This window comes from Psittacula echo (genome assembly GCF_963264785.1).
Source record: "Psittacula echo genome assembly, chromosome: 7".
NCBI lineage: Eukaryota > Metazoa > Chordata > Aves > Psittaciformes > Psittacidae > Psittacula > Psittacula echo.
Genome location: NC_137740.1, coordinates 24,309,289 through 24,324,919, shown reverse-complemented (window position 1 = coordinate 24,324,919; position 15,631 = coordinate 24,309,289). Strand labels below are relative to the sequence as shown.

At 36.6% G+C, this 15,631-nt stretch overlaps 1 protein-coding gene across 1 annotated transcript in view; it reads left to right on the top strand.

Moving 5' to 3' along the window:
• RABGAP1L (RAB GTPase activating protein 1 like) overlaps nucleotides 1-15,631 on the top strand; it is a gene marked incomplete at its 5' end in the record, with an annotated part of 248,601 nt that overhangs the window by 57,159 nt on the left and 175,811 nt on the right. Inside the window, one exon of the mRNA XM_080623938.1 lies at nucleotides 3,134-3,284. Coding sequence (XP_080480064.1) covers nucleotides 3,134-3,284 — 151 coding nt within the window. The remainder of the gene's footprint in view (nucleotides 1-3,133; nucleotides 3,285-15,631) is intronic.

Below are 15,631 nucleotides of genomic sequence, written 5' to 3'. Positions count from 1 at the left end.
TTTTTAATTGTTTGTTTTACCTTGTGTTTTTGGTTTTTATGTTAGGGGTTGTTTGTTTGTTTTTTTTTTTTTGTTTTTTTTTTTTAGCGGTTGTAATAGTCAATAGCAGTCTTTGATTAGAAATATGTTTACTTGTTAAGTTGGAACATAGTCTATGCATTTCTGCTTTATATCCTTGCTCTTTGATGTTTTAAAATTGCCTTTGCATTTTGTGCAGGAGAATTACAGCACTTTGTAGCAAATTAAAAGATGTCAGCATTCATGAATGACCCTAAAACAAACATGCTGAAGGATAAGACTAGAATAAGACAAGCTCTTTTTTTTTTTTTTTTTTATGCTTGTTTCTCTTATGGTCTGTCCAGACAGATATCAAAAAGTGTCTAGAAGTGTGAAGTGCCTGGGCCTCTACACAAAGGAGGGATAAATGCATATTTGTTCATTATAGTAGAATACAGAGCAAGGATTATTAATGATCAAGCTGTTTCTCAAACAGACATTGAGAAACTGAGAAGTTGTCTCTTAAAATTACAAAGTTATGCTTTACTGCATGGACTAATGTTGCTAAAGTATTACCTCTACCATTAAACTATTTTAATATTTAACAAATCCAGTGAAATCTGGTATACTGTAGCATGTTTAATTCTCAGTTGTACATTCAGTAGTAAGGATGGCATTACAGCTTGGCATTTGCATCTCTGTTGGCTGTTGCCGTAAGCCATTTGTATTGTTTTCTTGGTGTTCCTGAAAAATTCCCTCTCACATTTCTGTGGGAATGTTCCTTTTTAGCTGTTCATTTTATTTTATATGCTTGCAGAGTCCTCAGTGAAGGACACCTGTGTTTCTCATACAACGCATATCATAGGAAGTTTGGGATGGAAGGGACCTTAAAGATCATCCAGTTCCAACCCCTTCTGCCATGGGCAGGAATACCTTCCACTAGACCAGGTTGCTCAAAGCCCTGTCCAACCTGGCCTTCAACATTGCCACGGATGGGGCAGCCCCAAGTTCTCTGGGCAACCTGTTCTGTGCCTCACCACCCTCATAGTGAAGAATTTCTTCCTAATAATCTAATCTAAACCTTCCTTATTTCAGTTTAAATCCATTCCCCCTTGTCCTGTCACTACTTGCCCTTGCAAAAAGTTCCTCTCCAGCTTTCTTGTAGACCCCCTCTAGGTACTGGAAGGCTGCTGTAAGGTCTCCTCTGAGCCTTCTCTTCTCCAGGCTGAACAAGCCCAACTATCTCAGCCTGTCTTCACAGGACAGATGCTCTGATCATCCTAGTGACCCACCTCCAAATGCAGTACCCAAACTAATCTGATTTGAAATGAGCTATGAATGCTTCATTTTCACACAACTTGAGCTTTAAGTTTCTGATTTTTTTTTTTTTTTTAATTTACTCCTGATTGTACTTTTCAAAACTTTGTAACCACTTATCTAGTTCTTTTAATATTTCCATCACTATTTTTTTTCTAGCTTTTTCACGTCACAAGACCATTAGCCTAATGTGATTTTGCTGCAAGATGTACTGAGAAAGAAAAGGGACTAGTTGGCTTTTAATTTGGCTAACTGAATGGTAAAGTTTGAAATGACTTGTATTGCAGTACATACGTAAAATTTAAAATAATTTAGTGCTTAAAAGAATAAGGGCATTATGTAATCATACTCTTTCTTAGAATTCTCAAGTCATTTGGAAAAATGGGCATATAATCCTTGGAGCGTAGGAAGAAGGAATTTCTTTAGGGCACCTTTTAAACAGTAATGGTGAACTGTTTACACATTGATGGCTCGTTTCAAAGAATGAGTACTCTAAACCTTCACTTAAAATGGAGGATGAAATTGTAGGTTGTTTAATTTAAATATTTTTATATATTTATTTTTAAATATTTAATTAAAATATTTTAATTGTAGCTTGCTAGCATTTGGCTAAACTGCTGCTCTCACTATTCTCCTACAAATAGAGTTGAAAAACATAATAACGGTCAAAACAGTAACAGATCAAAGCAATTCCTACATTGAAAAGAATAAAGAGTCAATTCACACAGGCTTTCTGCTGCATTGCTATGAAAATTGCCATAAGTCAAAGCAAGGTTTAATCTAGATCAGTAAACACTATTAACTCAGAAAGGATTTTAAACATCTGTGACTGAAAGCTCAGCAATATGGTCCATGTGCAGTGATTTTATCATAAATGCATGGGCTTAGTGACTGGATTATTTTTTGAAAAACACATCTTTATTATTCAGTCTGTCTGATTATGGCCTTTTCATAATTCAGTGTACCAACTTTTGTAGGATTAATTGCACAGTTTTGAAAAATAAAACACCAGTCATCCTGCAGTTGTCTTCCTGCATTTCTTGGTGTGTGTACAAACACACAAGATAGTAAATCACCAGCTCAGACTAATAGGCCACACGTCATCTCAAACACCAATCTCATAACACCGCATCTCAAACACCAGTCTCATAACACCACATCTCAAACACCAGTCTCATAACACCACATCTCAAACACCAATCTCATAACACCACATCTCAAACACCAATCTCATAACACCACATCTCAAACACCAATCTCATAACACCACAAAGTGTTATGGCTTCGTGGCACTTGCTGAATACTCTCGGCATGAAGTCTAAAACTGGAACTTCAGTTTTCATGTTGGTACTTCTGAAACTGACTTTTGTTTGTTTTCCAAAATTTACTTCTCTATATAGCCTAGGTTATTTTTATTTTCCTTTTTTTGACCTAAGCTAAATGTATATGTTGAACAAATATTTAAATTGAATTGTCTCCACAGATGCATGGTTTCCACTTTCAATTCCAGTTGTTCTTCATTAGCCAGTTTAGTTAAATTTCTGCAACTAATTGTTGTTTTAATTTTCATTAATTTCTCTACACTGGAGAATTTGTATATCACTTTATTTTGCCACTGATTCTTACTGTAAATCTTTGCAGAATTTTTGTTTTCCATCTGACAAATACTACTTAGTGTAACCAGTGGAAGAAAAGTTTATGTTGCCAGTAGTTAACTCTACTTTTCAGAATAATGTTGGGAAGTTAAAAACTTTTAAAGATCTTTATTTTGATTTCTGTTCAAGTAAGTATAATATTCAAATGATTGTTTGTTTCTCAGGCACAATAATCTTGTTGTGAGACCTAACGGGTTGTCCACTCTGGTGAAAAGTGGTGTTCCAGAAGCACTAAGGGCAGAGGTCTGGCAGTTGCTGGCAGGATGCCATGACAACCAGGCAATGCTGGATAAATACAGAGTTCTCATCACAATGGTAAGGATGGATATTTTTTTCCCCTTGGTTTTTGTTTGTTTGTTTGTTTTTGTTTTGTTTTGTTTTGTTTTTCCCTTCTGTGGTTAAAGTGAGTTCTGAGCAGCAGTTTTATTCACTGACAAAATAGGAAAAGGGTGAAACAGTTCGACTTATTTTAAGCAACTGAAATTGTTATTAGGTGATTTTACCTCCTGCCATGGCTACCTGCTGAATGATATTAACAATAGAAATTGCTGACCTATATCTGTAGTAATGCTTGACATTCAGCTTTCTGTCCACTTGCTGTGATTATAATAAGCACATCGGCTTGTTGTTCAGGTGTTTGTTTGGGTTTTTTTATTAACTTTGTTTTTGTCAACAGTTTCTGCTCTCTGTGTGCCTCATTTTTTCTGTTTTTTACAAAAAAAACCACAAAACCCAAACGGCCCAAAAACAACCAAAAAAAAAGGGGGGGGGTTAACAAAAACACCCCAAACAAAGCCTCACAAAGTTGGGTATTTCTTACTTTGTTATTTATTTTAAGAAAGAATATTAATGCCTTTTTTACCAAGCAGTAAACCAGTCTCTTTTCTGTATGAGTGATTTGAGAAGAGAATCTTTCCAGGAATCTGTTCCCATTCTGTATCATAATGCCATCAGTAAACATTTTAAGAAATTGTCTGCATAGATGTTTCAGATTGCTTATAGCTGTGACTGAAAGAACAAGGACTACTGTGTTGCAGGAACAGAAACTCTGTGCAGTGTCAGGAGGTAAACTCACCATTTGGGGTTCTAAAATTCTTGCCACTGCAGGGTAGTTATGTGCTCTGAGAAAAACAGTGCTCTCAAAAATGGCCATAGTGACAGAAACAGAGGAAGATAATTTTATGTTGCTCAGAGAAAGTGTTGGATTTGTTATGTAGGAAATGAATCATCTGCCTATAACAAAAATTCTGGGGTAAATGATGTTAGTAAAAGTTGCTTTTCATAATGTTGTTGTGTCTTTTTGATACTTGTCCTTTTAATTTGACCTATCTGCTGTGTTTGTGAAGTTTAAAAGCCTCCCAAGAGTGAGAGCTGTCCTCATGGCTTCTTTTTCCTTTACCCATAAAGAAGGATGTTTTGATAGCGTAAATTTTTCTTTTTGACGTTGTAGTTGGGTTATATTTTCCTTAGAAACCATTCACAGGACATCTGTCAGCTGTATGTTGCATCAAAACCACCTCCATTATTTTGCTCTTGCTTTCCGAAAGTGGGGAAGATGTTTGGTTCACAGCGGAGGAGGGAGTGGAGAACTTCTCAAATGCAAGCCATATCTTGATGATAGGGCCTCATGCCTTAAAAATACTTTGCTGCACTTGGCCCTTTCATCATGGAAATATTTCAGTGATGTATATGCTGAAACATATCATCGCATGCAACATTCAGTATAAAATATTATGCTGTTACGGATTAGAAAATTAAATCCTATTCTGAAATTGAAGCATTTATGCAAAGTCTTACTTCAGGAAAAAAACAATCTTTTATTGTGAAATCACAAAATTTCTTCCATGGTCTAGCTGTATATAACTGCTGGTGATCAGATCATTTGGTATACATTGCGTGAAAGGTTTCATGAAAAGGAATGAACAGGTGAGAGTCTGTGCCAAAGCGAAGGCTCATTTTTAGGAATATCTGATATTTATGTTTGTGAACAGTTTCATTTTGGTGTGTTGGTAGTGTGAATTAAGCTATTTGAGAAAGAGAGAGAGGGGAGGGTATGTAATATGTTATTTTCTGAATCCTACTAAAGGCTTTGTTGTAGTGTTACGTGTGTCACTAATAATATGCATGTTAAACTTCAGAGTTATTTGGGTATTAATGATTGTTCACTTGCTTCTCCTGTATGAAACAGCAGAATTGATCTTCCTGCATTGTTTGCATGCAACTATCCTGATACACCAGCAGCATGTACTTTTTTCCATCAAATACATAGCTTCTGTCTTGATTCTTTCAGTTAATGCATGAGTTTACATAGATTCATTGTTTCCTTGTATTCTGGTCATTCTACTTAATGTTTCTTTCCTGTTTAGGCTTACTTCTGGAAGCTAGATATTTTTGTGAGTGTCTTGACCACTTTAGTAGTGTATTCTGTAAGTGTGTGCATTCCTGAGTATATTTCCGTAAGGCGCTCCTAGGTGATTAGAGGTGGCAGTGTTCTGCCCTTGCAGTGCTGAGAATAAAGTGTGCTGAGATACAAGAAGTAGGAGATGTGAAAAGATGTGAACTTAGCTCCCTACCTACTCACCTTCTCACACAACTCCCCCTCAAAACTTTCTCCCTTAAACAGCTCCCCATTACTTCCTTGAACATTTTGTAACAATTTCAGAGGGCTAGCTTGAGGAACAGTTCTTGAAAACTGTCATTTTACTATCATAGCTAAGGAAGTGATAGCTGGAATTACTAGTAGGATACCTAATTTATGACTACCTCTTATGGGGAACACAAAAATCTGGTAAAAACTAACTTTACTACAGCATTGCTGTTTTACCTCCTTGTGTAACTGTTCTTGCTAGTGGAGGAGGGTAATTGTATTGGCAGGACAAAAATGTGTTCCTTGTGATGAACTGAATGATAGCAGATTCTCAACATCTTAATTTAGAGACTGATACAGACAAATTTGTTGTTCTATTCCCATTGTGTGCAGTTTGCCCAGTAGCATTTTAGATTGGCCAGCTATTATTCACATCACTTGACAGATCTGGTATGCATCTTACACTGTATATATCCATCTTTTTACAGAGCTCTGAAATCTACAGTATTTTTCAGTTAGAGGAGTGTTTTGTTCATTGTGTTCTGTAGGAGAGTAATTTGGGGCTTGTTTTAGTGTTTCCGTTCAGCACAGAAAGCAAAATAAAATCTCTTATTTAGAAAAGTCAGTGCTGTACTTATATTCTGCAAAAAGACATGTCCCCATGTCCTCTGCAGTGGAGGTCAGCAGTCTGTCAAGAATGATCTAGTGAACTGTGCTTCCTTTCCCATATCAGAGCATTCACATTCTGATCCATTTCCCATTTCTAGGCAAGTTTTGAGTTCCAGGAGGAAAAGGAGAAAGAAATACTTAATGCGCTCACAAATACTTTCTTACTGACAAGTACTGTCTTGCTAAATCTTACATTTCCTGCTGAGTTCCAGCTTGGTGATTACTGTGAGCCTCTCAGAAATTTTGACTGGAGCACAGTAGTAGGTCTTGCATACAATTTTAGAGAGCAGGAGTTGTAATTTGGCAATTGCTTCATTTCTGACATATATGTAAATTTCTACTGTATAACAATCAAAATCTGCCTTAGTTACTCTTATGGCATATGTGCCATTGGCTTTTGACCTTGCTGCACATGGCACAGTACAAAAAAGAGGAAATAAAATGTAAATCAGCAGAGGTAAATGTGTATATATTTAGCTGTGTATTTATTTTAAGGAAAAGACAAAGGCAAATCAGAGTGAGAAAAATCTGCTTATGTGGTGATAATGAAGGGGTAGTTCTGGTACTTGTATTAGAACTTTTATGAAAGCATGTCAGATCTATTTGTTAAAAGATTATAAGTAGAAAACCATGCAAAAGGTAGAGTCACTTAGCTGATAGAGTTTTTTCTCCTGCCTACTTGACGTTATTTCATGTTCAGCTTCACTGGCTCCTCTCAAGACATTCAGTGAATTTTTCTATGATGAGATATATTTTGAGCTTCAGTAAACTGATCAGTGGCAAGCCACAGTTTACCCCATTTACAATTGAGGTGACTGTGAATCCTCTGCGGCAATAATTATGTTCCACTTGGCCTCACTGTGTCCCTTTCAAGTGTCAGGTACTGTCAATGTGTAAATTATTAGAAATTTGCTGTCACTTCATGGTAGTGATGAAGAAAACTTGTATCTGAATTGCAACAGATGTTTTATTTATTGCATCACACTGTGTATTATTAACATTTTGCTTTTCTGTTTTAGATGGTTTCATTCTTGTATGTGTTCTTACTCTGAATTTGTGGGACAAGACTTCTTTCCATCCTTTTCTGTGTTACGGGCTGGGTGCCTGTTTTGTAATGCTGTTAGTGATTACTCTTGAAATTACCCACACTCAAATCCCTTTTCCCAAGTTTAGAAAGAGAGGGTTGTATGTAGTTGTGTGAGTAAAATAATGAAGGTGGAAAAAAGGGCAGTCATTCACATTCTGTACTTTGAAAACTTTTGGATGGACCATTTTAAGGTAGTATTTATGGTTGTTAATTGTATAATTTCTTTATGAAAGACTTTCAGTATACAGTCTGACTTCCATTAAGAAATAAGCTGTATATGCAAAGTCCATTTAACTGCATATATAGACTTTTAAATGCTGCTGCTCTGGTTTAAGGAAACAAAGCTTGTTTTAAATTTATTATTCTTTAAAGATTGATCAGAAAAAGAAGACTGGCTTCAGATGAAGTAGGTGCTGGAAGTATTATGTTGCTCAAAAGTAATGAAAGTTCGCATATGAATGTGAATGCCCTTGAGATGGATGGTGACTTTGAGTCAAAGGTCTTTAAGAAAGACCTAGTGGCTGTCCTTCCAAATGACTTGTAAGAGGACCAAAAATAAGATTATTTGTATATTGTCATAATTTCCTTTGGCGATATGAGCATGTGCCCAGAACAGTTAGAAATAATAACTAATTAAAGGGTCAGGCTTCAGAAAAGTTGGCCAAAAAATAGCTTTGTCTGCTGACTCTGTAGTGTTGTGTTGCATCTGGGCCAATAAAGTTTCAAGCCACTCACTAGAAGAGTCAAAATCTTAAGAATTCTTCCACAGTCTGAAGCAAATATAAGAGGCATTGATTTGGGGATTAAACATTGGCATATCATGAAAATAATGTATCTCAGTAATGCAATAATTTGAAATTGGCACTAATCACACAAAGTCCAATTCTCATGCAGTAGGGACCAGTTATATGAAAGTACATTCTGGAGCAAATGTATTGAGATTTGGCCTGTATGAAATCTAATAATTTTAGAGCTAATGTATGTTGTTAATCCATTCTGTTTGGACCAGTGTTGTTATTTCTGATTCCTCCATGACACATTCTCTCATTATAAGGCGAAAAGGAAAACCTGAAAGTTAAGGTTTGAGAGTTCTGGAGACTTCTCAGGTCAAGGTGTTTTGCAGGCCCAGATACAAAATGAAACTTTAGCACTTGTTTGCTGAAAAGTGCAGTAAATTATGCAAGTGGAAGCAGTCTGTATACGCTGTTGGAATCATTTGTTCCATGTTACTCCCGTTGATTTCCTCATATTCATTTAGTCACAAGCCCTGCAGTGCATGTATTTAGGTGCCTTAGTCAGGATCAGTTGTGTGTGACATGAAGGACAAGGGGTGCTGGCTACAAAGCCATCCCTGCATCTCTTCGGTCTACAGAAAAGGAGGAGCTACAGCAGAGAAATATACTTAAATTTCTTTAACAGCTGTTTTTCATTATTATAAGCACCTTCTGAGAAGGGAAACTTTTTTATAGTGGGAAGTCCTACAAATGGATGTCTTTATCATCTCTTCTCCCAGAAGTGTAAGAGTAGTCTCTTGTCCAAAATTAAAAGTTAGAAACAGGATAACTAAAAATAGCAAATACTTCCATTGAAATTTCATCTGCTTAAGCACAGTCTTCCATATATTGGGATAGCTCTATAATTATCTGTTTTCCTTGGTGCATCTATTTGCAAACTGATCTCAAAGGACTGAAGATCAACTTTCATGTAAACCTAATGTGGAAATGTATTTACTTTTTAAACTTTGAAATTACCAAAGTATTCAAACAAGAAAAGGTGCTTGCTTCTTTGTTTCATACTTAAAATATTACCTAGCTTTTTTTATTTTTATTGCTAGCTTGCTCACAAAACAGAATAGTAAACAGCAGTAAACAGAAAGTGGAGGATTTTACAAATGAGTCTATGCAAATAGATTAAATGCAGTTAACTTTGAAACTGGTGCCTTGATGCCATGTTTGTGTGTGTTTTGTCTTTGTTTTATTTTATTTGTGTGAAAGTTGGGTTGAAACAGTTTAGCTGTGGATTGAGAGTATTACTTATATAGGAAGGCTATTTTAGTTTGAGTAGAAAATCAATCAAGCTTGTTATTTGCAGCAATACCAAAGGATATTGTTAGCACTAGGAAGAGGAATATTTTTTGTCCCAATGGCATCGTGCAGGGTTCCACTGCTCAGTGTTCTGAGACTAATTAATCAGTAAGAGTGTCTAATTAAAAAGATGACTGTTCACCAGCTGCCACAACAGGTTGGGTAATGGACTGAAACATTAGAGTATTTTTGTAGCAAATATTTGTGTTCAGAATGCTGCATCTGTTTGTCCTAATGCAGAGAAGCATTCTCAAATTTCCAAATAGGCTACTGTCCTGGACTACAGCCAAAACCTGTATGTGACTACCCTCTTTTCTTTTGACACGGGCTTATGGCAAACAGCCTACTGAAAATGATACAGAGGCTCCCCTTTTGCAAGAAAGTGTTCTTTGGAGGAGGTATGTGCTCAGTTTTGGTCACAGATACTTGAAACACAGCATGCCCATCTTTTTGTGCTGAACAACTTTCCCAGCAATAAAAACTAAGAAGTTTCAGAAATGCTGATCTTTTACATTTTTGTTCTAGTTTTTTTTTCTTTGCACCTTTATTTGTTCTCTTTTCTAATTGGGAATGGTTTCCCTTAACTTTTAGAGAGATGAGATATCAAGTATGCATAGTTTTATGCTTATTAATTATAAAAGATCCTATTACGTACAGATCAATTATCATTATAAAAAATTGTTGCTTTTGATTTTTGTTTGTTTGTTTGTTTGTTTTTTTCTCCTTCCAGTTGACTAAAAAGAGACATAACTAAGACCTGGTTTATTGCTTGACTGAGATACTTAGATATTAAGCAAAACAGTTATAGAGAAACTGATCACTTTGAGATGTATATGCAGCTTTTTCAGTTTCATGTTTCTTTTAACTGCAGTATCTATGTGCAGTTTCTTAAGTTTTACTTTTTTCCACCTTTTCTGAAGGGGCAAGCATATGATGACTATCACTTAACTCTTCTCTTAAACTGAGATCATTCATCTCATGGCAAATATCAGATTCATAATATTTTTTAATTCAGTGTGGTTTGTAGAGAAAAATCAGGTTGTGTGCTGGTTTAATTGGTAGGGTGCCTCATTTTTGGTGTAAGCTGAACCATTAGTGCTGACAGTTACAGTCTGTAGTTTGAATTATTTTAGTGACACTGCATCCTGTAGAATAATAAAGAATATATGAACTGAAAATACTTACTAGACAAATACTGCCTCTGAAGAGCAAAAGTTGACAGAATTTTAATTCTTTATATAGCTTCATTTAAATTCAGACTTCAAATAAAAGATTTAGTGTATCATGAATGTAGCGGGGTACCTGGTTTCAGAGTCAATGTTAATATTACCCTTGGAAACTCAAGGATTAAATGTCCCTGAGGTGAATTTAATTTGCCAAGTTTTGATTCATTCAGAACTCATCTGGAGAAAATCTTTCAATTTTGTGTGCACAAAAGGGAAAACCTTGAGCTTACTCTTAATCAGAGAATCTTCAACTTAATGACAGGATTTTTCAGGAAAAAAAAATAAGTAGCACCCGTTAGTAATTTTTATATTATGTCATCTTAGTTTTACCCTTTATGTATGATATTTGAGGTGGAAAATAATGTGAATAGGTTTTTTCCCAGAGCCTGCATAAAATTATAAAAAATTCTACCACATTGAGTTTTCCTGCAATTATTTTTCTATACTCAGCTGCTTAGGATAGCACTGAAATAACACTCACAATACAATTCCTGGCTCTTGGAATGCTGTGTGACCTACCAGCTCAAAAAGTCACATAAATTGATACTTAAGTTCTGAAGGCTAAATGAGATTTGCATTTGTCCTCTTGGAGGACACATTCTGATTTTGTGTGTTGGAATTTATAATCTGTTATCTGCAAAACCAGGGGAGCCTTGGGTAGTTTTAGTGCTATGGCCTGAATAGGTTTAAATGATGGTTACTGGAAGAATTGATGGTAAAATTGATATTTTTATAGACTCCAGATATATGTATATTGATGCAGATAAGTGTTTTGTTAGATAAGATGGAGCAGGGATGTCTCAGTGTCTTAATATTTCTTTACAGTAGAGTGTATGGTAATAGCTGCTGGTTCTAGTAAATGCTTGGCACCTCAGACCTTGCATTAAAATCTGTGATGCTCCTTCCCAGATAAAACATCAATTGATATACTAGTTTTAATTTGAATACTGGTTTGTTACTAGGTGTTCAGTTTTCTGGTAGCAATAATGGTGCTGATGCTGAAAGAGAAGCAATAGTAAGACGGTGTTTTAAACAATGGTATTCTATACCACTGAATCATTTCTGAAGATCTCTGCAGTGTGTGTTGTCTTTATGTAATGCATATTCATTCTGTGTAAATGCATCTCTGTCTCTTGCAGTATAGGGCACTGCTTAGATGAAGCAAATTGTTATGTATGCGGACCACTGCAATAGAACTGCAATTCCTGAGAACATAATATCTTTTAAGCAATCAACCTTCTCTTGGTATTACTCTTTCATCTGAAATTCACTTCTTCCTAACCAGCCTCTGCCTTCAAGCAAATGTTGCATAACTGGCATTCAGGAGCCTGAATTACTCAAAGGCTGGAGCTGTTGAAAGTGAGAGGAAGAGACAAACTACTCAGTTCAGTATGTTACTGTAATGGAGTGGTTAGCATGAGAGGAATTAGGTGGCATTATCTGTATGGCATCCACATTCTGGAAATCAGAAGGCAGCACTTGGAATCAGAGTAATTACATTTTCAAAGTCTTGTTTGTAAGGCTAACTAATTTCTGTGATCATGCATATAAATAAACAGTAATGTTCATCTTCAAAAGAATTTCAGGCCAGTCTCAGTCTGACTTTGAAATAAAAGTGGCCATGCGTGTGTCACAGTGTTGTTGAGCTACCATGCTGGCACGTGCAAGTGGCATGCGTATGCAAATGCAGTGACTTTTTCTAAAAATTTCGATGTCTCTGGAAAATCTGAATTACTAGCTGTAATTTGTATTTTGGAATGGTTTGTGTCTAAATTAAAGCTGAAGGCAACTTCCTTGTAGATTCAGTTGTGTGATTTTGAAAGGGTGTTTTAAACCATCAAGAACTGCTTTCTTCAAAAGCCCAGTCTGGGGTCCTATATTTGCTTACACAGAAAAAAGATGCAGAAGTCGGCTTTTAAAATAAAGACTATTTCTTGTGACTGTTCTATGAAAGATAATGTTTCAGAAATCTTAGATATATTTATTTAATAGAGCAAACTGCCTTTTCCTGACCATGAGTTGCTGGTTTCAGTATGTTTATGTTTGATGCTTTCAGAATTAAACAGAGAGCTCTAAATACTTAGAGAAGAACACAAAGAATCAAAGGATCAAAAAATATGCTTTATCTTTTTTATTTCTCCAAAGAATCACAGTTGGTGTTTAAAGTCTTTGTTAACAACAGTACTGGTGGACAACATTTTATTAAAACATGTTTTACTATAGCATTGTGCAGCTACCAATGGGCAATATACAATAATTGAAATAGTAACAAAAACCAGACAGGCTTGAGCTGCATGTGTAGAAAAGTTAAAACATACATAAGTGATAAATATATCCCTTAATTTTAAACTGAATTCTGATACCTTTTGCTGCTTTATGTATAACTTCTTTATGATAAAACCACCAAATAACAATATTATTCATATGTTCTCCGGGATATTCTTTTAAGGGGCTGAGCTGGTATTAAGTACATTTTAAAGTAATCACTTCAGAAGAGGTGAGAAAGCTATAGATCTTCTTTACAGCCTGTAGCTGTTAATTTTTTTTTTCACTTTATAGAGATGAGTATGCTCATACTAATTACAAGTTATTTCCCCTATTAGCAAGCAAATTTGCAGCTGCTGAGGTAAACAAACCAAAAGGACATCAATTGCAGTATGGTAGTGTATATACTCTTTATAATTATCTTTTATGTAGGTTTCTATGGACATAACCACATATTTTGGCAACTAAGAGGCTTTTTTTCATGTTGTGTATTTTCATCAGTTGTTTTTTAAACTGACAGCTGAATATTGATGATCCAGAGCTTCACGGTTTTCTTAATCATATGGTTCAAGTGACAAAGCCAGATTCATATGGCTGGTTTGTCTCAAACGCAGTCAGTTCAAAATGCACCCTTTATTTGACTAGGTAGTTCAATACACAGCCTGAATCTAAAGCTAAATTGTCATATACAGGGAGTGCAGTTTCAGGCTGTGCCTTATCCAGGCTGTGTGCTTGCTGGGCAAGGTTTATTTTACTCCATGTTCTATCTCTTCTGTATACTGTGTATAGCAATTGCAAGGCTAATCACAGTAATTTGTAGATTTTTATTTAGAAAACTTCTTTTCTCCCATTTCTCTGTTAGAGCAATGAGATCAATTGATTGCTACACCTGGGTTGGAGCAATCCCAGGCACAGCTACAGGTTGGGCAGAGAAGAGATTCAGAGCAGCCCTGCAGAGAAGGACTTGGGGGTGTTGGTCGATGAGAGAATGAGCATGAGCCGGCTGCAGTGTGCGCTCGCAGCCCAGAAGGCCAACCGTATCCTGGGTTGCATCAAAAGGAGCGTGACCAGCAGGTTGAAGGAGGTGATCCTGCCCCTCTACTCTGCTCTCGGGAGACCTCACTTGGAGTATTGTGTGCAGTTCTGGTGTCCTCAACATAAAAAGGACATGGAACTGTTGGAGCAAGTCCAGAGGAGGGCCATGAGGATGATCAGGGGGCTGGAGCACCTCCTGTATGAAGACAGGCTGAGAAAGTTGGGGCTGTTCAGCCTTGGAGAAGAGAAGGCTGCGTGGAGACCTCATAGCAGCCTTCCAGTATCTGAAGGGGGCCTACAGGGATGCTGAGGAGGGACTATTCATCAGGGACTGTAGTGACAGGACAAGGGGTGATGGGTTCAAACTTAAACAGGGGAAGTTTAGATTGGATATAAGGAGGAAGTTCGCTACTGTAAGGGTGGTGAGGCACTGGAATGGGTTGCCCAAGGAAGCTGTGAATGCTCCATCCCTGTTGGTGTTCAAGGCCAGGTTGGACAGAGTCTTGGGTGACATGGTTTAGTGTGAGGTGTGCCTGTCCATGGCAGGAGGGTTGGAACTAGATGATGCTTTCCAACCCTAACTATTCTATGATTTTATGATTTGCTGAGTAGGTGTGGTGTAAGGGTTGAGATGAGATCATATAGATGGAACAGGGCAGGATGGGACAGGTGAGTCCCTTTTTGAGGCAGCCTTCAGACAGCCTTAGTTATGTTAATCCTAAAATCAACTAGGTTGGAAAAAAACCTTTAAGATCATCAAGTCCAACCTCTACCCCAGGGCTGCATTCCTGGTAACAGTGCAGTCAATTGATTGTGCTTCTTGTTACTTTTATGGCAAAGGAATTAGCAGTACCTTTTGGAATGATGCCATCTTCCTGTCATGAATTTATAAGTGTAATTTCAAAAAACACTTTTAGTCTTTATTGTTAAACCTTCCAGGATTTCCTCTTCCTTCCTATGAAGGTGCTTGCTCTTAAATTCTTCAGTAGAAAATAGAAAATGTAGAAACACGTTAGGGTTAGAATGTGCCTGCAAATGTTAGAATAAATATTCTTTTGGGATGCTTTTATATATACTTGTGTATGCATGTATATTCAGTCTAGAATGGCTGTACCTGATACAGCAAGAAATGTGACCCCTGGATGCTGAATGCAAGCAGTGGATTTACATAGTTGTCAGTTAAGTGGGGTGGACTGCTGCACCTTTTCTTTGAACTCAAAGACTTACATTTCAGGCAGCTATGAACTTGACTAAGTTTAGAATATTGTACAACGAGGAAAGTAATTTCGTAGAAAGCTCAGAACAGCATGTCTGTTGTCTTCAGTAGCAGGTTGAGTCAGCAACAAACCTTGAAAATATGCAGCCTGGCTCCTTCAGCCTAAGCGTTAGAACACTTCTAAAACTGGTTTAAAGCCCTCATAGTCATATGTCTAAGACTTATCCTGATTGATGAAAATTTATATATAAGGACTGTTGTACATGGAATTTACTTTGTGACTTTGTCACAGATGCAGTAGTTAACGTATTTTCCTACATTGTTTGCTTCTCTAGAAATACCTATGGCTTCATGTGGTGCTTCAGAGGGAATGAATTAAGCGTGTATCTAGCCTTGAGGAGAAGTAAAACTACAAAAATATACTTAAATTTGTCTGTGTTATCCTTGCTAGCTCTAACCCTTGTCTGTTGTTTGAATTTCTAGTGTACATCTC